Consider the following 25,244-nt stretch of genomic DNA (forward strand, 5'->3'; position numbering starts at 1 on the left):
TTCACATGTCCTTCCACAGTGAGACATAGGTGTCCGGGCAGGAGTTGATCATGGTGAAGGTTTGCCAAGTGTGCCTTCCTCTTAGCACGTTTCTCCCTTGCGTCCTGAGTTCAAGCATCTTCAGAACCAATGACACATTTGGTAAAGGCTGTTCACCAATTGGAGTGCTCGCAGGCCAGTGTTTCCCAGTTGTCGGTGTTTATACTACATTTTTAAAGATTTGCATTGAGAGAGTCTTTAAACCTCTTTTGTTGACCACCAGCATTACGCTTTCCATTTTTAAGTTCGGAATAGAGTAGTTGCTTTGAAAGACAATAATCAGGCATCCGCATAACCGTGACCAGTCCAACGAAGTTGATGTTGAAGAATCATTGCTTTGACACTGGTGATCTTTGCTCCTTCCACTACACTGGCATTAGTTCGCCTGTCTTCCTAAGTTATGTGTAAAAATTTTCGGAGACACTGTTGATGGACTCTTTCGAGGACATGGAGATGGCATTCATAATTGGTCCACGTTTTGCAAGCAGACAGTAAGGTTGGTAGTACAATAGCTTTGTAAACAAGCATTTTGGTTTCCTTGTGAATGTCCCGGTCCTTAAACACCCTGCACCCCAGTATACGGAACTGTTAGTACAGTCCAGCAAGCCATTGAGATCCCACCAACTGGTCGCTCTTACTTAGGAAGGAACTCTACAAGCAACATGTAATGACCACTATTTCATGTCCCTTTCCCTGTCTTCCCGGTAATGTTACATTTCACACAACATGGGATGTAATGTCATTAGCTATTCCAGGGTTATACAAATCTCATCAGTCCCAGCCACCATGGCCACTTGACTTTAATCATAAGAGGAGTTCAGCAAGAGACTGTGCTACAGATCAGATTCATTTGTTGAGACATTAGTGTTGCATTAGGAAGAAAGGGGGGGGAGAGGTGGAGTAGGGCATGGGGAGTGGAGGTGGAGTCGGGTGGCGATGTTTCTATTTTACTTAATGTATGTATGGAGTTTTGTGTCAGCTTCGCTTGTGCAGGTTCTCTTTACTATTCACTTGTGTTCCTTTGGTGATGAGACAGGTTGGGGTTGGCCTAGGGTGTGGTTGTCTGTTTGTGATTGGCTATCGTGAACTTTGTTTTCATGTGTGAGTGGGGTCGGTGGGTGTTTTTGGATCAGGTTAGCTAGATTGATTTATATGCTGTTGGTGGGTTCTTGTCATTGTCTTGTTGTCTGTGTGTGATAAAAATAGATGAAGGCATCTTCTTCTATTTGTCCCCATGTCAGTTTAAGTTTATTGGTTAGTTTTTCTAATAAGGCTGATTCCCATACTATTTGGTACCATTGGTCCATGCTTACTCCTGACAGGTAATGTAACTTGAAAAAAGAGACAATGCACATACTTTTGTAAACCAAGAAATTGTTAATAAAAAAATCGTTGTTGTTGTTGTTTAGTCGTTTAGTCATGTCCGACTCTTCGTGACCCCATGGACCAGAGCACACCAGGCACTCCTGTCTTCTACTGCCTCCAGCAGTTTGGTCAAACTCATGCTGGTAGCTTCAAGAACACTATCCAACTATCTCATCCTCTGTCGTCCCCTTCTCCTTGTGCCCTCCATCTTTCCCAGCACCAGGGTCTTTTCCAAGGAGTCTTCTCTTCTCATGAGGTGGCCAAAGTACTGGAGCCTCTGCTTCAGGATCTGTCCTTCCAGTGAGCTGACAGGGCTGATTTTCTTCAGAATGGATAGGTTTGATCTTCTTGCAGTCCATGGGACTCTCAAGAGTCTCCTCCAGCACCAGAATTCAAAAGCATCAATTCTTTGGCAATCAGCCTTCTTTATGGTCCAGCTCTCACTTCCATACATCACTACAGGGAAAACCATGGCTTTAACTATACAGACCTTTGTTAGTAAAATACATCTTTTAAAAAACAAGAGACTGTGCTTGTGGGCTTCCCATATGCCTCTGACTGGACAGGATGCTGTAGTAGTTGGAGGGGAACCATGCTAGCCACCCCAAGCTATGCATTTCCGAATCATCATTAGCTGTTGGTAGGCAGCAAAATGCACGACAGGAAGACAGGAAGGATGGGAGGACAATGGTGACTCCTTGTCTTTTGCAACATGCAGTTCTGCCCTATGGGCAGTTCTGGCCTCTGTGTTGCTCTTATTCTTTTTGCTGACCTCTTTAGAGTTCAGGCAGCCCTGGGTTTTGTTTGGCTTTGTTTGAATGACAACGAAAAATAGCTAAATTGTTCTCAAATAAAAGTGTGCAATGAGATCAAAATCTGACAGCCTGCCAGAATTATTTAAGAGCGATCGCCCCATGACTGCTTCAACCCGTCCCCCGTCCCCCGTTTGACATTTATAAATTGTGGCACACTTTGCTTTCATTTTGTGATGTTTCTCAAATCCCCTGAAGGAGTTATTTTCCTTCCCCAAATGATGTCTCAATGTCTACAGTTCCATGCTGGATGCAGCAGAGTCTCAGTCCTAATGCTTCATGGCATATGGTAAACCCCTTTGTTCTGCTATCCACACGCTCATCGACTGAGATGATTTATCACTCGTGATAAGCACAGAGCATAATTTTCCATCAACCAGTCATTCCAGATAGCACTTGAAAATAACCAGGAAGCTTTGCTATAAACACAGAACACTTAGGCTATTACATTTGGTAGCTTTTTCCACTTGTCAGAGTCCTCTTAGTGTCTCCCTGACTAATGTGATCTGTAGTCTGCAGTTCCAGGGATCTCCAATTTCATAAAATTATACAGTTTGAGAGCTCCACCGGCTTCCATATTTAAGTCCCCACTAGACTAGCAGCAGGAAAACTTGCCTAAGCACAATGGTAGGGAAATGTGGGGCGAAAGTCTAGCATCATCGCTACTTATGGACATCTTTGGATGTAGATATACCAAGGCTTGTTCTCTCTAAACACAAGTTCAAGCTGCCACTCTATACATGTTCAAACCTTTGTGGAGAAGAGATTGCACTTGTTGTTTTGTACAGATCAGTGGATATGCACACGCATATAACATTACAGTGGTACCTCGGGTTAAGAACTTAATTCGTTCTGGAGGTCCGTTCTTAACCTGAAACTGTTCTTAACCTGAAGCACCATTTTAGCTAATGGGGCCTCCTGTTGCCGCCGCGCCGCCGGAGCACGATTTCTGTTCTCATCCTGAAACAAAGTTCTTAACCTGAGGTACTATTTCTGGGTTAGTAGAGTCTGTAACCTGAAGCGTATGTAACCTGAAGCGTCTGTAACCCGAGGTACCGCTGTATATGTGAAAACTGTATGAGTGCACAGATCAGTTTATTTGTGTGCACAGGTACACAGATTGTACACTTGTTGAAGGTAAGAACTTTTCCTTGTCTTATGCGTTCCTGGCAACCTGCCGTGGGGGTTGTTTCCTCTGCTGCCTGACAGTGTGTTTGTGTGTGGAAGGTTAGGCTGTGAGACAATGATTGGCCCAAGGTCACCTAGTGAACTTCATGGCTAAGTGGCGATATGAACCATGGACACCAAGGTCCTAGTCTGGTGCCCTAACCACTACACCACACTACCTCTGCACATTATAATGGCCTTTCTCTCTCTCATTTAAAGATTGGCATCATGTTGCAAGTTCAGGATTTTCCATTCCAGACTTTACAAGCCTCCAAATGAATTCCTTTCCATGTCAATGCTTCCCTTAACAGATGCAGATTGGAGCCCATTAAACTACATTTCCAGTATGTCACCATATTGCTCATCCATGTAATATCAAAAATAAAAGATTTCATTTAGGGGAGGAAAAAATGAAACCAACGCTGAGGATTGAGTTTATGTTCCTGTGGATTTCATAACCCTTACCTATCAAGCAGGTTGCAAACGGCTTTTAGATGACAGTAATCCCCTTGCCACAGTTAATCAAATGCCGTGCTCTGGAGGCATCGTACTAAACTGGTAAGCGTAATTTATGTGATCAGTGCAAGTTGTCTTTTAATTAGGTAGTAAAATATAATTGCTTGATAAAAAATAATAATAATAATCTACGTAAGTGGCTTCAAATCCAGTGAACTCTTTGGGACATTTATGTGCACGCTGCTTTCCGATGATATGATTCTTCATCCCCACCAAGAGGAAGCAGCATATAAAACCTTGACTTTATTTCTGAGACGGTTTGCAAATTACACTGACACAAAGCCCTACATTCATTAGATTGCCCCAGCCTCTCTCTCTCTAATAGCAGGAGCTAGGATTCCGGAACAGGCTTTTCCCATTGTGTGATGGAGGACTTAGCTTCCAAGCTGCCTTCTTGTTAATGCTGCTTTTTGGCTGAGATGTTAAAAAAAATAAATTCCATTTCCTTCTTCTATTCAGCATTGCTTCAGCCCAGGGCTTTCTTTTGTGCACAGAAGGCTCTCTTTGCTTGAACCCGGGCTTTTCTGTCAGATAACCAGATGACCATAACCTTTCCCCATTCATTCATTCAGCACACCTATTATTAGAGCACCCCTCCTTTTTGTGGGCTGCTATTGTCACCTGTGTCTTTGGCTTCCAAAACCACAGACCATATTTCATCTGTCATATGTACCAGATGAAAACGCCTGTGATTGTGTGTGTGCTGAATATCTTTATCAACAGCTCACTCATATTATTGGCTATTATATATAAAAAAACCCTTTTATTTCATGTTTGCAGTATGAATCTGATAGCTTCCCAACACCGCATTCACCATTGGAGGAAGATAAAACATTTGCAACTGCCCTATCTTCCTTTTCTTTTCTTTTTAGGGAACAGGAATCAACACACCAATCCTCCATCCACTCAAATGTGTGTGTGTGTGTGTATTGTTTGTTCACCATGGCGGTGTTGCTAAGGAGAGCAGGAAGTTTCACAGCTTCCTCTTTAACTGATGTTTTAACACTTGTCGGCTCAGTCAATGAGAACTAAGCAAAAGGGTTTTTCTTTCTTTCTTTAAAAAAAGAATATAGCATTCACCTGAAGCTTTTTCAAGGGTACAAACACCAAAGCACCTCTCCTTTTGTCACTTAGACTCCCTGTCTGTTGGCTTTCTGCATAAGGCAAATGAAATATAATACCGCTTTCTCGGGGAAGCTACACACAATGGTTTTTTTACGAGGCCACATTTGATTGCTGAAAGGGAGAGGGGCATTCTGTAAACTGAAGGTCATTGCTTAGAGTGGGTAGCCTCATGTGTGCATGAAAACCGGTTTCTTAAAGCTTGCTTCCTCGCAGATACCATTGCATTAACACTTAGATCTGTGCAGGAATGCGATCTGCAAAGTGTTGGGCTCCCAAGTCCTCATGCTGAAAAAGAACTTAATTTAAGTATGTGGATTTCATTTAAATTTAACAGCAAAACATAAGGATCCCCTCAATACTCTCACATTTATGGATTCTCTCCTGGACACTGTTATCATTGTGATTTTTCTTCCTGTTTCTATTTCTTCTTGCCCAGATAACACTTTTTCTGATTCCCATCGCCCAACCATTCGCTAGTGTGGCTTGTGGCAAGATCACCCCACCTATTTTCTCCATTCCCATCGTTCTGCTCGGACACTGAGGTCCAGCGCCAAGGGTCTTCTGGCAGTTCCCTCACTGCAAGAAGCCAAGTTACAGGGAACCAGGCAGAGGGCCTTCTTGGTAGTGGCACCTGCCCTGTGGAATGCCCTCCCACCAGATGTGGGAGAAGAGAAGAACAACTACCAGACTTTTAGAAGACATCTGAAGGCAGCCCTGTTTAGGGAAGCTTTTAATGTTTAAGAGACCACTGTATTTTAATACTTTGTTGGGAGCTGCCCAGAGTGGCTGGGGAAACCCAACCAGATGGGAGGGGTATAAATAAATTATTATTATTATTATTATTATTATTATTATATTACTGCCAGCTCCAATGTGCATATGTTGTATCCAGTGGGTGCTCTCACCCCTTCCTCCCTCCCTGTTATGTGGCCAACTCCTAGACTCCAATTACTTGTTCAAAGCATTTATAACTTGCTCTACAGCTGGACACATTACCAAGCACCTTTTGTTGTTGTTGTTTAGTCGTTTAATCGTGTCCGACTCTTTGTGACCCCATGGACCAGAGCACGCCAGGCACTTCTGTCTTCCACTGCCTCCCGCAGTTTGATCAAACTCATGTTGGTAGCTTCGAGAACACTGTCCAACCATCTTGTCCTCTGTCGCCCCCTTCTCCTTGTGCCCTCCATCTTTCCCGACATCAGGGTCTTTTCCAGGGAGTCTTCTCTTCTCATGAGGTGGCCAAAGTATTGTAGCCTCAGCTTCAGGATCTGTCCTTTCAGTGAGCACTCAGGGCTGATTTCCTTAAGAATGGATAGGTTTGATCTTCTTGCAGTCCATGGGACTCTCAAGAGTCTCCTCCAGCACCATAATTCAAAAGTATCAATTCTTTGGCAATCAGCCTTCTTTATGGTCAAGCTCTCACTTCCATACATCACTACTGGGAAAACCATAGCTTTAACTATACGGACCTTTGTTGGCAAGGTGATGTCTCTGCTTTTAAAGATGCTGTCTAGGTTTGCCAGTGCTTTTCTCCCCAGAAGCAGGTGTCTTTTAATTTTGTGGCTGCTGTCACTATCTGCAGTGATCATGGAGCCCAAGAAAGTAAAATCTCTCACTGCCTCCATTTCTTCCCCTTCTATTTGCCAGGAGGTGATGGGCCCGGTGGCCATGATCTATAAAGAATGACACTCCTTGTGATTAGACCAGCATTTGGGGTGGTTGGGGTTAACATACCCGCCCATACAGCCTGCCTCATCTGAAGAAGATGACAAGAGAGCTGATTTTGGGAGGATGTGCAAGCTCAGAGAAAGAGCCTTCCTGCGGAGTTCCCTCTGGCTATCTAATGTGGGGCACTGGATTTGGCTGTCTGTTGAAATTTCATTTTGACCTGTGCTCCGCTTGTAATATTGCAAAATGCCCATCATCCTCCAACCATCTCCTCCCAAAGGGAACCAAACCTGGATAAATGCTATACCCTTGGAACTCCTTGCCACTTGAAGAAGTAAGGAAGGCATAGCACCGTGCTGGCAGCTGATCATACACACATGCACAACAGCCGCTCACATTTCTGGCAACTGAATAACAATGACTGTTCAAGCATCTTAACTAATTCACAAATCGTTATTTTTGCACGTTGAGTGTTGTTTTTTTCCTACCTCTAGTAATAAGCCATTAAACCACCTCCCCTCCCTGAATGCTACACTCTGAATATATACCAGGGCTTCAGAGGATTAGACAGCCAATTAGGAAAAAAGAGGGTTGATATGAATTTCTCTGTGATTAATGGTGCAAACCAAGAAATCCCTTTCCCCTCTGATTTAAATATGAGCTCCCTTTCATCATTGTGTTCACATGGCTTTTTTCATTTTAACTCTATTTCTATTCCATCCCTAGCAATATTGGCTTGTGAGTTCTTTTGTAGGTTTGAAAATAAATAAATCTTTCCCCCTCACTGTAATTAGACTTACATGTGCTTCTGTACATGGAATTATATGCTATTTAGACAGCCCAGCGTTCTATTCTGTTTCCTGCAAAATAAATCCTCTTTATTCACCTGAATCAATGGAGCCTGAATAAAGGTCATTTAAACAGATCTTCCTCCTCTTCTCTTATCTCCCAGGTGTTTATTCTATAATTCTGCCTCCCATTGTGCAAGACGGAGCAGCTTTCTTTCTGTTACCTTCCCTCCCTTTCTTTTCAGCTCTCAGAGAAATCATAACCTTTTATTAAGCAGCCACACACTGGCTCTCTTCTAAATCCCTATTAGCTGGGCTTTGGGGAAATGACTAATTAAATAAACTTTCTGTGGAAAAATTCTAGAGTTTGCACAGCTATTTATACTTGCCAAACAATACTTTCCAACCCAGGAATTTCCAACACAGAAATCAAGATTCAGTGGTTGTTTACTTCTAGGATTCTCAGCCTGAGCTAAACAATAACCTACATCTGCTCAGAAGTTAACTGGAGCCTCAGATGATCCAAAATGACAAAGGATACTTATTGAAGGAGGAACAAGTGATGCAATCAAAGTCCTCTTCCACCTTGAGCAAGACAAATACCATTTTCTGTTGTTCTGGCAGTTCCCTATACAGATAGTTGAGGACATATCTACCATTACCTCAGTTTGACTTGCCTATGATAAACCTTGTCTAGCCCTTTTTCTCCCCCCCCCCTTTTTAATTTTTTTTATTCAAAATTAAAACAAGACATATTATCCAAAAACATATCATCCTTATTTTTCCTCCCTCCCCCCACCCTCCCCCCACCCTCCCACACAAAACCCACCCACCCCCACCCCCTGACTTCCCTCAGTTCCAGTCTTTGGTTTCTCTGAGACTGCTTTTTTCTGCATGTTACACAGTTGTATAGATCCTCAAACTATTTAGCTGATTATTATCAATAAAAAGTTTGTGAATGTTTATTCAAAACCAGCCAAGGAGTCCAGTTCACTTTGTTGTGTCTTCAGATACTTTGTAAAGGGTTCCCACTCATCCTTAAAGTCACAGTTATCCTTGTCCCGTAGCTTATATGTCAGTTTTGCCAGTTCTGCATAGCCCATCAATTTTTCTTGCCATGATTCTTTAGTTGGGGTTTCATCAGTCTTCCATCCTTGTGCTACCAGAACTCTCATGGCCGTTGTCGCATACATGAAGATGTTTTTCAGCTTTTTTGCCAAGTCTTTCCCTACAATCTCCAACAAAAATGCCTCGGGTTTTTTAACAAATGTTAAATGGAACATTTTCAACCTTGTCTAGCCCTGACAGTGGAGGTTGGTGCCTATTGAGTGGAAGGCAAGGGAAGGCAATGATAGGTAGCACCAGAGCCAATGGCAAGCTCTTATCCTCTTCCCCGCTGAGTGCTACAAGAGCAACTCTGAGACTAAGCTGGCAGCCAGTGTCACCTCATGGAATAGTTGTAAGCAGGTAGGCCGGTGAGGGACGCGGGTGGCACTGTGCTCTAAACCACTGAGCCTCCTGGGCCTGCCAATCAGAAGGTCGGCGGTTCAAATCCCAGCGACGGGGTGAGCTCCCATTGCTCTGTCCCAGCTCCTGCGAGCTTAGCAGTTCAAAAGCACACCAAAAGTGCAAGTAGATAAATAGGTACTGCTCCGGCGGGAAGGTAAATGGCGTTTCCATGTGATGCTCTGGTTTCGGTGTTCCATTGTGCCAGAAGCAGCTTAGTCATGCTGGCCACATGACCTGGAAAAACTGTCTGCGGACAAATGCCAGCTCCCTCAGCCAGTAAAGCGAGATGAGCACTGCAACCCCAGAGTTGTCTGCAACTGGACTTAACTGTCAGGGGTCCTTTACCTTTAGGCCAGTGAGGGACTGGCTGAGAGAAGACTAAGCCTGGTGGGTTTGTAATGATACCAGAGATGTTCAAAGGAATGTGTCTCATGGCCATGCCCTCTGGTGGCTGTACATACAGCGAGCATAAGAAGGGGCCCTACACATGTTCTAATATATAATATATACCTCAAGAGGTTATTATTATTATTATTATTATTATTATTATTATTATATCCCACCTGTCAGGAACGTGGCCCCCCAGAGCGCGGGGGAAGAGTTAGACTCAGAAATTGAGTTAAGTGAAAGAGGGACCGACTCTGCAGTTGAGTGCTGGCTGACAGAGTTGAGAAAGGGAAGTTCAACCCTGCTTCCAGGGGAAGACTGTTAGCTCTCAAGAAGAGGAAGAGTTGGAAGGCAGCCAGAGCATTGCTAGGCAATCAGCAGATAAGGAGAGGTCTGAGTCCGTGTCAAGTGGCAGTGGGGAGGGGGGAGGTCAGCCCCTCAGTCTCCATTCTAGGCATCTGGATAAGATCAGAGGCCAATGGAAGGGCAAGAAAGGAAAGGTGGGAGTTTGGCGTCCTTCCTGCTGACCAACTATCATAAGTAACTTCTCAGAGTGAGGGAACCACAAGAAAGCTTTTGAAGGTGGACCTCAGGTGAATCCCTTCTCACATGAAGGAGATCTGGTCATACATCTTTCTGCATGCATAGGAGTCCTTTCTCGGCTTACTGAGCATGCAGCATGGCCAGAAGGTGCATTGATTGAATGTAACCCCTCCTCAACACATACAGGGTATTCTTTTTGAACACTCTTGCTGTATACGTGAGTGAAAATGGCCTCCAAATCCATCAAGAGATTTGTGGTCTGCATCCTGCTTCCGTCAGAGATTAAACTTCTAGAGACATTTAGAAGCTTCAACATAAAAGAATTCCAGTGCATATATGTTTTTTATAAATAAAATATTCTGTCAACATCTCTCCGGAACAGGGACTGTGGTTTTCCAGGGACAGGCTTCACAAAACAGATACTGTCTTGGCAGGATAATAATAATAATAATAATAATAATAATAATAATAATAATAATAATATTTATACACCACCCATCTGGCTGGGCGGCTCCCAACAAAATATTAAAAAACACAGTAAAACATCAAACATTAAAAACTTCCCTAAACAGGGCTGCCTTCAGGTGTCTTCTAAAAGTCAGATAGTTGTTTATTTCCTTGACATCTGATGGGAGGGTTTTCCACAGGGCCGGCGCCACTACCGAGAAGGCCCTCTACCTGGTTCCCTGTAGCTTCACTTCTCGCAGTGAGGGAACCACCAGAAGGCCCTCGGAGCTGGACCTCAGTGTCCGGGCTGAATGATACGGGTGGAGATGCTCCTTCATGTATACTGGAATAGTTGGAGCATGTGAGGAGACTGCTCTCCACATTTCAGCTCTGGGATCATCACATGGCAAATGTAGAAAGGCAGTAAATTGGTTGTGTAGGAAGAATATGGAACTGTATGCCATGACTAGGGAACCTGTGACCCACCAGATATTGCAAAACTACATCTCCTATCACTGGCCATGCTAGTTGAGACTGATGAGAAATGGACTCCAACAATATTTGGAGGACAACAGGTTCCCAACCCCTGCTCTATATCTGACATTCATTTGTTCATTCAAAATAATGTACAGTGGTGCCCCGCAAGACGAATGCCTCGCAAGACGGAAAACTCGCTAGACGAAAGAGTTTTCCGTTTTGGAGGTGCTTCGCAAAACGAATCTCCTATGGGCTTGCTTCACAAGACGAAAATGTCTTGCGAGTTCCTGCGGGGGTTTTTTTCTCCTCCCCTTTTTCTAAGCTGCTAAGCCGCTTATCAGCTGATCTGATAAGCCGATAAGCCGCTAATAGCGCTAATCCGCTAATCCGCCAATGGGCTTGCTTCGCAAGACGAAAAAACCGCTAGACGAAGAGAATCACAGAACGGATTCTTTTCGTCTTGCGAGGCACCACTGTATACATTTCCTAGAAGCACAGCTTATTACTTAATTTAGTTGTGCACACTGCTTTATGAGTTGCGCAACTTAAACCACATACTCCTTGCCTCATGTATATCTTTTTTTCTGTTTTCTTTTTAAGAGGCGAAGCTATATAATTTTTAGGAGAGGGAGAGAAGAACCAACTGGAGCAGAGCAAGCTGATAACAGTCTGAAAGATTTCATTTGAAAATAATCATGGTTGGTTACTTGCGTTGCCTTGAAATTTTGACCGAGCGCATGCTTTTATTTTCCATTTATTACTTGTCACAAAGTGTCTCTGGGGCAAACACAGGTTCCTGAGCTGCTTTCGAGTCGTGTTTTACATCTGGCAGTGTCTGATATAGAAGATTCCCTTCCCTTTTCAGGTATAGCTTAAAGGCAGGAGGGGATTTTTTTTTTAAAAAAAAAAAGTCAGCAGGTTCCATCATATATGACTAGAATTCGTTTGGCAATACAGAAGAACTATGGAACTGAATCTGAAATGTGATAATGAGAGGAAATGGCGTTAATTTGGTGCGTGATGTGTACAAAACAGAGGAACCTATCTCATAGATTAATTTATTTAAATGAGGATGCCTTTCGGCGTGTCCTGTGGACTCGGAATGGAGGGCTCTGCCGGCGAGAGCGGGGTCGCGGAGCCTCCCACGGCCATGGAGGCGCAGGCTGCCGGTGAAGGCTTCACGTGGGTCCACAAGCGGAAGCAGCATGCGTGTGAGCGCCAGGAAGGTGCCATGGAGATGGCCGAGGGCCCTCTGCCCCTGAAGCGGCCGGATTTTCCCCCTCTCCGCAGAGAGGCTCTTGGGGGTGGAAAAGGTGAAGTGAGGAAAATTTCTGTACCACCAAACAGATTCACACCTCTGAAAGAAAACTGGATGAAAATTTTTACGTCTATCGTAGAACACTTACAGCTTCAAATTAGGTTTAATTTAAAAACAAGGAATGTAGGGATAAAGACTTGTAAACAAACAAAAGACGTAGGTGCTTTGACAAAAGCAGTTGATTTTGTGAAAGCTTTTCTACCTGGATTTCAAGTTGAGGGTGCACTTGCTCTCATTAGATTTGATGACCTTTTCCTGGAATCCTTTGAAGTCACAGGTGTCAAGCTGTTAAAAGGAGATCATCTTTCTAGAGCAGTAGGAAGAATTGCTGGGAAAGGTGGAAAAACAAAATTCACTATTGAAAAGGTGACCAGAACACGAATAGTTCTTGCAGACTCGAAAATTCATATTTTAGGGTCTTTCCAGAATATTAAAATGGCGCAAACAGCAATCTGCAACCTCATCTTGGGAAGTCCTCCATCAAAGGTTTATGGCAATATTAGAGCAGTGGCCAGCAGAGCAGCAGAAAGGTCTTAAGACGAACAATGCTGGATTTGAAGCTAAATGGATTTTCTGTACAATGATTCGTATACAGAAACAGTGTGACTGAAGAAAAAGGCCTGTGGCAACTCTTCACTCCAACATGGGTGTAGGAAAGAGCGTAACTGTGTTCTCAAGCAGACATATTGTCTGATGAGCATATGTAATAAAGATGGCAAGCAAAAAATAAATAAATGAGGGCGGGGAAAGATGCTTTCTTGATTTTTGCAATTGGCCCAATGTCTTTAAGCCAAGAACTTCTCTAAAATGATAATAATGTGAGATTCGTTCTACAATTATCTAACCACACACACAAATTATTTCAGAACATAAGCCTTATTTGTTATGCTTCTTCTTCTTCTTCTTCTTCTTCTTCTTCTTCTTCTTCTTCTTCTTCTTCTTCAGCGCTCACTTGTAGCCGAGTAAGATTGTCTTCCGTAGACACGGTTTTAACAATGAGTCTGTAAGTGACTGTGGAGGCCAATTCTGGACCCACACGTCCATTCAGTTGTTCTGACTCAAGGAACAAGGGAGTTGAGCAGCTCGGCAGCTGTATCCATGATTGAGCAACCCTTTTTAGGATCCGCTCTGCTCACCCTGAAAAGGGGGAGGGGCTAGATGCCCAGCGGGGTCACCACCTAGCGGTCGTAAAAGACAATTGAACTTTGGAACATGGAATATATGGACTTTGTCAGATAACACAGACAGCGAGCATCCAGAACGCAGAACTGCCATCATTGCAAGAGAGCTGTGTCGTTTTCACATTGATATTGTGGCGCTTCAAGAGACTCGAAGAGCAGGCGAGGGACAACTGGAGGAAGAAAAAGGAGGCTACACTTTCTTCTGGAAAGGTCTATTTGTTATGCTACAGATCACTGATGATAGCAGAACATTTGAGACTTTATCCAATATTGATAATATTTAGCTGGTTTGAGGATGCAGTACAGATGTCTTTAGTAAAAATCTTGTTAACAGCAGCCAGAATAATATGGGCCAGAAAATAGAAAGACCCTCATGATCCACCTATACAGGAATGGCTTTTGAAGTGCCTTGAACTAGAGGAAATGAAAAAGCAGCCTGATTTGCTCCAGAAGAGAAATGGCACCTCCTTCAGCACAAACTTGGTTGAGAGGAGGTCTTACTTTTTAAATTATTGTCTGGGAGATATTGTCATGGAAATTCTACTCAATATTGATCCAGAGTAGATTCCAGCGTATAGTTAGCAGAGTAACAACTTAAACACATTGCAGAATTCCCCAAAAAATAGACCAGAGGCAAGTAATATTTCATCCAGCAGAGCTTTACTGCTACTGAAGGCAAATGAGCATAATGGTCACAAATCCAATAGATTCAGGATTGGCACTGTCCATAAGAGATCCACTTGCTGCAAACTTAACTTAAACTTAACAATAAGGTACCCCTGCCTGTACGGGCCAGTCGTGTCCGACTCTAGGGTTGTGCGCCCATCTCACTTAAGAGGCCGGGGCCAGCGCTGTCCGGAGACACTTCTGGGTCACGTGGCCAGCGTGACGAAGCTGCTCTGGCGAGCCTGCACCAGCGCAGCACACAGAACGCCATTTACCTTCCCGCTAGAAAGCGGTACCTATTTATCTACTTGCACTCTGGGGTGCTTTTGAACTGCTAGGTGGGCAGGAGCTGGGACCGAAAGACGGGAGCTCACCCCGCCATGGGGATTCAAACCGCCGACCATGCGATCGGCAAGCCCTAGGCGCTGAGGTTTTACCCACAGTGCCACCCGCGTCCCCGAAACTTAACAATAGCATAAGTCTAAACCTTAACACTATGCATACTATGTACAAAACACCACACCAGAAGGAAAAGAGATAGAAAGTGTGAAACTCAGGCTCCTTCTGGCTCTACTTTTATAGTCAGCATGACCTTGACAGAAAGAGAACTAGTTCAAACCAGCTGTACTCAGCTTCTCTGAAGGAATAAACCTAACATCATGGACCTTCTGCTTGTTTCTTTCACACAGAGAAGCTTCTAGAAATTTCCAGAACCCTCTTCAATTAAGTAGAATAGGAAATCACTCTACACATCAGATCAATACTTTCTGCACTAAGAAATACAAACTGGCAGATATTAGGCTTGAAATACATTTATTTGTGTAAAGATGACTTGTGTAATTCTCATACACATTGTGTAATAAAATTACTGTACAGATTATCTAATGGAAAACCATTACTAAGTCAAAACCAGTCATAAGTTAAAAATGTATGACCATGCTTCTTTGTTTCTTAACGAACCTATCTCAAAGCTTTCCGTTGTCAAAGTTCATTAGGGCAAAATCTACGGGGAAGGCCAACTCAAATGGCACGTTTAAACACTTCCTGTCAAACAAAGGTATCTTCAGATCATGAAAGAGAAGGGAAGAAGAAGGAGAAGGAGAAGGAGAAGAAGAAGAAGAAGGGGAGAGACCTCCAAACTACCAATGAGTTATTAACTTCAAAAAATGTATTTGAGAATGGGTCTCACATGTATGTTCATTTTATGCTCACATGCATTCACCCTGAATGCATGGCGATGGCTTAAAGAAAAAGGCATGTGATCATCCATGTTTTGGGAGGCTGGGTGTGATGGCCTGGAAATCTGATTCAGAGGCTGAACCTGAGGAATCCCAGCCTGCACAGGAGTCCCTGCCTCCAGGGCCGGCTGAGCCAGGCCAGGGGCTTGAACCTGAAGGGCCCTCACCTGTGCCGGATCCTCAGGAGCAGACACCAGCTGAATCCGCTCTGGCTCCGGAGGTGATCGAGGACCCATTGCCTGCAAGTGCTCCTCTCCCAGCCCTGTCAGGGGAAGGTGAGGTTACCTCTGGGTCCAGTAACCCTCCAGCCTCTCCTGAGCTGCAGAGGCTCAGGGCAGAGAGGAGGAGGGAACTAAGTTCCTGCAGGAGGAGTGCTCGCCTCCAGGCCAGGAGAGGCGAGTCACCTGTGGATCGGGGCCACCCTATGCCTCAGGGCAGATCAAAGCCAGCCCAGTCCCAGGTTGCGGGAGCAACATCGTTGGTTATTTGTTCCTGCCAGCACCCTGTCCTGCTTTCTGCTGGAGTTCCTGACCACGCCCGACTCCCTGCCTTGGACCCCGCTTCAGCCCTGGACCGGAAACGGACCATGCCGCACAGTAACCCCCCTCCCCGGGACCAGCACACTGTGCAAGTTCAGAGAAAGTTCACCCATTAGGACAACTACTCTTATTTACATTCCCGTAATTTGGTGAACATTTTCCTAGCTTTTCAATATTTCCCATAAGGTAGAAAGGTAAAGGACCCTTGGACGGTTAAGTCCAGTCAAAGACGACTATAGGGTTGTGGTGCTCATCTTGCTTCAAGCTGAGGGAGCCGTCGTTTGTTCGCAGACAGCTTTCCAGGTCGTGTGGCCAGCATGACTAAACCGCTTCTGGCACAACGGGACACCGTAACAAGTGCCAGTGTGCACGGAAACATCATTTACTTTCCCACCACAATGGTACCTATTTATCTACTCGTGCTGGTATGTTTTCAAACTGCTAGGTTGGCAGGAGCTGAGAAAGAACAACAGGAGTTCACCCCATCATGTGGACTCAAACTGCCAACCTTCTTATTGGCAAGCTCAAGAGGCTCAGTGGTATAGACTGCATGCCACACGCTTCCCTTATTTCTCACAACACAATTGGCAAACAAGGAATTTCTACTAATAAAAAGGTAAAAGGTTCAGAGGTGCACCTGGCCCTTATAATGCTTGTTTCTGCTTCAGTATGAAAGAATTTTATAACAGAGCACAGAAATGGATCATTTTGGAAAGTAGAGACTAACTTGCGGAATGTGCCAAAAATCACCCCTGAACATTTCTTTAAATGCAAAATTTCATTTCTTGCTTTGTCCTGAAGTCCTTAATTTCAGACGTGGAGAAATACTTCAGGACTGTAGTTAAAGTTAATTTTCCAAATTCATCAGTGAAGTGTTGGAACCAGTGCTACATGAAAAGTTATCCTCACGGATGCCTTTTTCCCCTCACAAAAGCTATGGCCTTCTGCCTTTATGTAGCCATTCAGTGACCATCTGCCAGTTACGAACTTTGGCTCTGGATGTGGTTCATTTTGATCATCACCATCTATAGATATATAATATTTTCGAAAACAGAAGAACCATAAAGTAAATGTGTCAATTATCATTCTGACTGGGGGCTGGGGTGGTGGAAGGTAGGCTGCTTGTCACGCAAAATTGTTTGTGATTTATTAAAGTAGCCATTTCAAAATAATGAAAGGTGACATGATTTTGTAGGGACCTTCTGCAGATACGTTAAGCTCATCGTTTGCTGGTTTTTAAACTCTCAATAACTCTCCCCCCCCCTAAACTGTGGTCCAAACCCTTCCCATGCCAGCACAAAAGAGCTTTGAATGAAATGTATCAGCAGTTATATTAGAGAGGGGAGTCATGAAACCTGGCATTCATAAAACATTGCATAAAAAATAGACCTACGCTGGCGTCCCAGTTATTTCTCTGTGCAGTTTTCGAAACTAAAAACATGAATATGACCAACAGCTCAAACTGCACTGATTGCAGATCTGTGGGTCAGTTTATTTCTGGTCCACGTCTTCACCTTTAAGTCCATTCAGTCTTGTTTCTGTGAGAACCTGCATTCGACAACAAAATATGCACTGGGCTGAATGATGGGGGTGGAGACACTCCTTCAGGTATACAGTGTTGAATGGTTTCTTGAAATGTAAAGGTTCATCATTGTTCCACTCCATGTGTATGTCTTTAAGGGGCCAGAGCAAGGGCCAGAGCAAGATAACGAGACCCAGCTTTACAGCTGTGAAACATAGCAGGTGCTGCTGAGTTGTATTTGATTAAGGTGTGTCAGCATCTGGGTAGAGTATATAAGGAGCAGCACCTAGCTCTCCCATTACCCTGGGGGATGGGTTGGTGGTTGGGTCTGGTTTGTTAATATATTTAGTGTTAATGGAGTTTTTGTTTTTCTTATTAAAACCTTCTTTAAGTTATTTTTGAGTCCCCTCTTTTTAATGCATGATCTCCCCAGCAAGCTCTCTGCAGCGTTACTATACTGCAAAAAGCCAACATCTTTGGTTATGGGCCCAGCTGCTGAGTGGATGACTGCATATTTTTGGACTCTGAGAAAGGTTTGAAAACTCCTTCTCCTGTTAGCGTAGTTTTTGTGGGTCTGGAAGATATCCAGAATGGTTGACCGGGTTCCTGAAGCTGAGAAGGCTCTGGTCTTCCCACAGCTAACAGATGAGAACTATAGTTTATGGTCTTTTCGGGTGGAGGCGCTTTTGACCTCTAGAGAAGTATGGACCTATGTAACTGATGACCCTCCTGACCCTGTAACTAATGCTTGGTCGAAAGGAGATGCAAAAGCCAGGGCGATAATTAATTTGGCAGTCAGCGACCAGCAAGTAGTCTATATAAGAAATAAGAAAACTGCCAAAGAAATGTGGGACAGTCTTGCAGCAGTGCATGTTAGAAAAGAGTCAGCGTCTGCATTGACGTTTTTCAAGCAGTTGTACCAGACGAAGTTGCAGCCTGGTGGTGATTTGGCAGCACACTTGAGACGTCTGGAGGCAATACGTGGCGAGTTAATTCGAAGGGACATGGAGATACCTGATATTCAGTATGTTTTTATCATCCTTTGTTCCCTTAATGAGGACTTTGATGGTATAGCTAGCCAGATATCTGCTGTTCCACCAGCACAATTAACTGTGGAAGGGGTAACGGCAAGATTAATGGGCGAGTTGGATAGAAGGGAGGCTTGTGCCATAAGCACTCCTGTTTCCAGAAAGAATGAGGAACGCCATATGCAAACCTGTGGTGATACAACTGCATTTAAAGCTGCAAAGCGTTGTTGGTTCTGCAATAAGCAAGGACATTTTGCAAGGGACTGCAGATCCAAAAGAAAGCAAAGTACTCCCAAGCCTGTTTCTGTTCGTCAATCACGGTCGTCAGCCCAGCAGCCGGCATCGTATAGTAGAGACAGAAACGAGCCGCGAGCTTTTCACGCTCGGACTAAAGATCGTAAAAGAATTAAAGGTGCCAAGTGGAAGTCTTTTGTTATCGACTCAGGAGCATCCCAGCACGTCTGCAACAATCGAAGCTTGTTTATTTCTTTCAAAGAGGAAATTGGTAATGTACATTTAGCCAATTCACAAGTCCTGCAGTCGCTTGGCAGGGGTACCGTTAAAATTGACTCTTTAAACATTACAATAGCGAACTGCATTTACTGCCCGTCAATGGACAATTTATTATCAGTAAGGTGTTTTGCTCGTCAAGGGATAACTGTGCGTTTCTTAAAGTCAATGTGTGAGTTTTTCGAGGGGAACAAACGTCTATTGTATGCCCGGGAATCTGATGGTTTATATAGACTGTATTTTCGCACCTACTCCCAATCGCCTATAAATTGCAGAGTAGCACAGTCAAGCCAGGGGTTGAGGAATGTAAGGCCACATTCTGGGTGTGTCCACGAGGCGCACAGAATTCTGGGACACCTGAATTTTGCTGATGTAATTAAGACAAAGAATATTGTCAATGGCCTCAACTTTAAACCATGCAAATTCTTTATGCAGTGTCTATCCTGTTGCAAGAATAAGATTAAGGTTGCACGCAAGGGTAGGTGCTCAGATAGGAAAGTAACTGAGCCATTTGAGCGTGTACATTGTGATTTAGTTGGGCCACTCCCACCATCATTAGGAGGTTCAAAGTACTGGCTTACCCTGATAGACCAGTATAGTAGATATTGTTGGACTTATGCAATAGCTGAGAAGTCCCAGGCATTTGAGAAGTACAAGGTTTTTTGCAACTGGGTAAAAACGCACTTTAACAAACCAATTAAGAACCTGTTTTCTGACCGGGGCGGGGAATTTGTTTCTGAGGATTTTGAGAAATTCCTGGAAGCGCAGGGGACTACTCATGAGTTATCTTGCCCCCGAAGTCCCTGGCAAAATGGGCTTGTTGAAGTTGTGCAGCGTGACCTGCAGGCAGGGGTTAAAACTTATCTGCACGATGCTAATCTGCCCAAAGACTTTTGGGCTGAAGCGCTCCATGCCTTTTGTTATGTTAGAAATCGCAGTTATCATTCTGGTTTAGATGTCACCCCCTATGAGAAGTTGTTTAAAAAACGCCCTAATCTGAAATACCTACGTATTTGGGGTTCAGATGTAATTATGCATTATCCTGCTAAGCAAAAATTGGGTGAACGTAGTGTTCAGGGAAAATTAATGGGCTACCAGCAGGGGGCGTACAGAATTTACATACCAGCAACTGGCAAATTTCATATTACCAGAAGCATGATACAAACTGTAAATTGGAATGGGGTTGCTGTTTTCCAAGATACTGATGGTATAAATGATACTGAGGAAGAAGAGGAAGCAGGAACAGCAGCAGCAGGAAATGGTGCTTCTGAATTAATGGGGAAAGACAAAAAGCCTGTTGAATCTGATAATTTGTTTGATGATTTAAAGTCACAGGCATCTGAGGGGAGGTTAGATTCTCTTGAGTTTTCTGACCGTGAGCTTAGCCTACAGGCACCTCTTCAGTCTGACAATGATGATTTACAACCTGAAACTAGTGGTTCACTTAGTCCCATTAAGTCTGAGGAGTCTGACTCTCCTTCCGGACTGAGACGTTCAGATAGAAAGAGGCAGAAGCCACAACGTTTCGCAGATGAACACTTTAATACTGTGTATGCCAATAAGGCGGTTTTTGAGCCAAAAAGCTACAATGATGTTCAGAATTTACCTAAGCACCAAGCTGTAAATTGGTATAAAGCTATGAACTCTGAGATAGCTTCTTTAAAAGAGCATAACACTTGGTCTCTTGTACCACAAACCCCAGATATGAGACTTATTGATTCAAAATGGGTTTATAGAGTTAAAATGAATGACAAAAATGAAGTTGTAAGGTACAAGGCAAGACTAGTTGCTAGGGGCTTTCAACAAATTTCAGGAGATTATGATTTGTGCTATTCACCAAGTGTAAAATATGAAACAGTTAAGCTTTTGTTAAAAGATGCATCACAATGTGGAAAAGCCCACTACACAATGTTTCTCTGCTCTTAAGAGAGTGGTAATGTACCTTAAACATACCAAACATTATAGGTTGCAGTTTACTAAAGCACTTCCAAAGGTTACACATGAAAAACATGTACAAAGTATGCTTTATGTTTTTGTTCCACAATGATGAACCGCAGGGGAAATGTTGAATGGTTTCTTGAAATGTAAAGGTTCATCATTGTTCCACTCCATGTGTATGTCTTTAAGGGGCCAGAGCAAGGGCCAGAGCAAGATAACGAGACCCAGCTTTACAGCTGTGAAACATAGCAGGTGCTGCTGAGTTGTATTTGATTAAGGTGTGTCAGCATCTGGGTAGAGTATATAAGGAGCAGCACCTAGCTCTCCCATTACCCTGGGGGATGGGTTGGTGGTTGGGTCTGGTTTGTTAATATATTTAGTGTTAATGGAGTTTTTGTTTTTCTTATTAAAACCTTCTTTAAGTTATTTTTGAGTCCCCTCTTTTTAATGCATGATCTCCCCAGCAAGCTCTCTGCAGCGTTACTATACTGCAAAAAGCCAACATACAGGTCTACATATAATATATATTTCTTAAAACCCATTTGTTTTTGAGGGTTTTAATTAAAACCTTTTGGATGCCATTCACACACACCCAAGCCTAGAAGCCGTAAGACTATGCTACCTCACGAGGTTTCAGGAGGCTCAAGGAAACTCATCGCATAGTGACATAATAATAATAATAATAATAATAATAATAATAATAATAATAATAATAATTTATACCCCGCCCATCTGGCTGAGTTTCCCTAGCCACTCTGGGTGACTCCCAATCAAGTGTTAAAAACAATACAGCATTAAATATTAAAAACTTCCCTAAACATCAGATGTCCTGCCTTCAGATGTCTTTTAAAAATAAGATAACTGCTTATTTCCTTGACATGTGAAGGAAGGGCGTTCCACAGGGCGGGTGCCACTACCGAGAAGGCCCTCTGTCTGGTTCCCTGTAACATTACTTCTCGCAATGAGGGAACCACCAGAAGGCCCTCTGTGCTGGATGTCAGTGTCTGGGCTGAACGATGGGGGTGGAGACGCTCCTTCAGGTATACAGGTATACATCATGTCCAACTTCAGAATCATGTAATATGAAACATGATGAAAGAGAGGGGGGCTGTTGCCTTTGGCTCATTAATGTGTCCCTAACCAGCAATATCTATTTCTGACCTAAAATATTTTCTTAAAGCATTGCAGTGTGGAGCATCATATATATAATTTGCTACAGTTTATTAGCACAATGTATGGATTTCATCTGAATGAATGTAATGCTTTAAATTCCAAGGCTGAAATTCTATAACTCTGAGCAACCCTTGCCCCTTTATTATAAACGAGACATCAAAAACAGAATGGAAGATAGCACCTAAACACGACCCACAATACTCCGCTATCAAGTCGATAGAAAATTTTACTTCGGAAGAGAAAGCCTTAATGCGTCAGTATTGGACTTTGCCAACCATGGCCCTAGCAGAAATCTTGGAAAGGCTAGACTTATTGAGAAGCTTAAATTGTGCAAAACAGAAATTGTTGTTGTTGTTGTTTAGTCATTTAGTCGTGTCCGACTGTTCGTGACCCCCTGGACCAGAGTATGCCAGGCACTCCTGTCTTCCACTGCCTCCCGCAGTTTGGTCAGACTCATGTTTGTAGCTTCGAGAACACTGTCCAACCATCTCGTCCTCTGTTGTCCCCTTCTCCTTGTGCTCTCCATCTTTCCCAGCATCAGGGTCTTTTCCAGGGAGTCTTCTCTTCTCATGAGGTGGCCAAAGTAATTAACGGGGCTTAAATTGTGCAACACAGAAGAAGCAATGGGCTTAAAATTAAAATTAAAGGAATTTAAGTCACAAGTGATAGAGGAGATAAAAAATGGAAAAATGACCCTGCACAGCAACGGATTATTGCAGAGATAAATCTGTTGTCAAATAATATTGTATTTGTCAAATAATATTGTGCAAAGTAAAAAAGAGGAAAACTTACTCCCACCTGCAACAAAAACAATTCCTAAGATGACAAATCCTGGGCTTTGGACAGAAATGATCAGGAAGAATCTGGATCAACACAAAAGGAAATTACTCCAGTGGCCAATTTAGAAAGGAAAGGCCCAGTGATTACAAATGTGAGTATAATATGTCCAATGATGGAAACCACTGAATATCCAGATAGTACCTCAAGTAGTCAAAATGAATGCATCTTGCTAATCTCTCCTCTCTCCTTGATATCCAAAGTTGGCAGCTTATTTGTGCTGAGAAACACGTTGGTTACTGGTGACTGCATTTCTTTTCTGAGTAATTAAACAAGAGTTTCTGGAAGCTGCCTCAGAGAAATGGAAGCACGGTTGTTTTACTCTGAGAACTTGGTTAAACTTCATTGTCTTGCAGGAAAGAAACCGGTTTTTTAAAAGTTTTCACCAGGAGCAGAAAAGTCACTTGTAATTATGGAAGCATCGCTCTGATCTCCTATCTCTTTTAGTTCACCCAACACCTACACATGGCTTTCTATAGAGAAGGCATAACAGCGTTGTCAGCTGCAGACTTACAAAACCATGAGTCAAACCCACCCACGTAGTGATTTTCTTGCTAAAAAGTTCTCGTAATTTTATTTACTTGCAATTTTGGACAGTCCTACCCGTTTATTTCTCACAGTTAGGTAGTATTTTTGGGGGGGGGAGGGGGGTTATTCCATCAGCGGGCACAGCATTCTACAGAAGAGCATTGGTGTATTCTCAGATGAATCTTGACTGCTGATTCATGCTTTACCTAACAGGTGCTGGTAGGAGACATAGCATGTTTATTTAAAACATTATATGCTATACAGTGGTACCTCAGGTTACATACGCTTCAGGTTACATATGCTTCAGGTTACACACTCCGCTAACCCAGAAATAGTGCTTCAGGTTAAGAACTTTGCTTCAGGAGAAGAACAGAAATCGGGCTCCGGCGTCGCAGCAGCAGCAGCAGCAGGAGGAGGCCTCATTAGCTAAAGTGGTGCTTCAGGTTAAGAACCGTTTCAGGTTAAGAACAGACCTCTGGAACGAATTAAATACTTAACCTGAGGTAACACTATATACTGCTAAGGTCCTGAAATACAGGCTTACAGCAGACTTTCTGCTAGTCAAAGGGCAGAACCTACTAGAACTCTAAAATACAAAGTTTCTCATTGTCCAGTGGTGGAGATCCTCCCTGAATCCTGCCCTCTGAACATCTCTACCTGGCCCTTCAGACTCTCCCCATGTCACAACCCCTCACTGACCAGACTCTGCACCCTTCAGGGGTGCTTTTGTGCAGCTGAAATATGTCCTGAACTGGGACGGTTCCTCTTGATTGCCTGGAAGAGACTGGAGAAGGTGCGTGTATGCAAACCTTTGGCTTTTGCATGGTTGAAATGTAGTTTACTATACAAAGGTAAGAACCACAGCCATTGCGCTATCCTCTCAAGGTTATTATGGCTCCCTGAGCAAGGGCAAAATTTGGTGCCCCCTGCTGCAGCGGCTCCAGTGGTCTGTGCAGGAGGAGAAGTTCAAAGTGGTCTACTTGGAGGCAGCGCTGGAGTGGTGGGGAGGATGAGACACACACCCAGTCCCGCCCCTGTGCGCCCAGGACACACAAGGAGATGCCATGGGGTCCCTCCAGCCCTGACGCACTCAGGAAGCATGAGTTGGCATGGCTAAGACAGTGGGTTGATGTCCAACAACATCTGGGGGCAGTGGTTAGCAACTCGTGGGTTAGGGGTTGCACCAGCAAGCAACTGTGGCTCACAGAAGATTTCTAAATGCAGTCATGAAAAGTGGTTATATTACTTCCCCTACCACCTCCTGTGATTTTTAAGGGGACCCTCCCCAATTTCTATGACATTGATTCTGGTACCGTTCAGAAGACCTCAGCTCTGCCATAAGTTCCAGAAAGGAGTCTGATGCAAGCTTCTCAGAACAAGGAGGTGCTGGTAGCCCTGGCTCTAAGGCCAGGGGCTTCCAGTGAAGGGGAATCTTCTAGAATCACCTACCTCCTCTCCATATTTTAAAGCATTTGCCCTCAGGGTCACAGCAGGTTGTGGGGTGGGCAGCAACAACATGGCTTGTGTTGTCCATGTGGTCTACATCTAGGATGTCAACTAATACTAGACAATTAGGGCTTCTGCTACAGAGCTTCAGGATAATGCAAGTTCTACTATTTGCATTGTGATTCTGCCGCCCAAATGGGAGCTTTGCATTTCATATCAAAAGTCTGTACATCTCACTCAAGTTCTTCAGATGTTCTCCAGCCTACCTCCTCCTCTTACAGTTGCTTGGAAAGGCACCCAACTATTTTCAGCCACAGAGATCCCAAAAACTGGACCGGTTCTTTGGAGACAATCATCCTCTTTGGTGATCATGTTTAAAATGACTACCAGGGACAGGAAACCCTTTGTGGGACATTTGAGGTACAAAAAGAATTATCAACGTAAACAAAACTACATCTTACTTAATAGAAAAGCAGC

At 43.6% G+C, this 25,244-nt stretch overlaps 1 protein-coding gene and 1 long non-coding RNA gene across 2 annotated transcripts in view; both read left to right on the forward strand.

Annotated features, from left to right (window-relative positions):
- LOC310691273 overlaps positions 1 to 25,244 on the forward strand; it is a 146,872-nt gene that overhangs the window by 85,389 nt on the left and 36,239 nt on the right. The gene's annotated exons all lie outside the window — the stretch shown is intronic.
- Positions 11,930 to 12,890, forward strand: LOC310705003 (RNA-binding protein PNO1-like). The gene has a single exon (XM_083499174.1). The coding sequence runs from the start codon at positions 11,946 to 11,948 to the stop codon at positions 12,696 to 12,698; it is 753 nt and encodes a 250-aa protein (XP_083355300.1). The 5' UTR covers positions 11,930 to 11,945; the 3' UTR covers positions 12,699 to 12,890.

Source organism: Podarcis liolepis (genome assembly GCF_965112155.1).
Source record: "Podarcis liolepis genome assembly, chromosome: 1".
Lineage (NCBI taxonomy): Eukaryota > Metazoa > Chordata > Lepidosauria > Squamata > Lacertidae > Podarcis > Podarcis liolepis.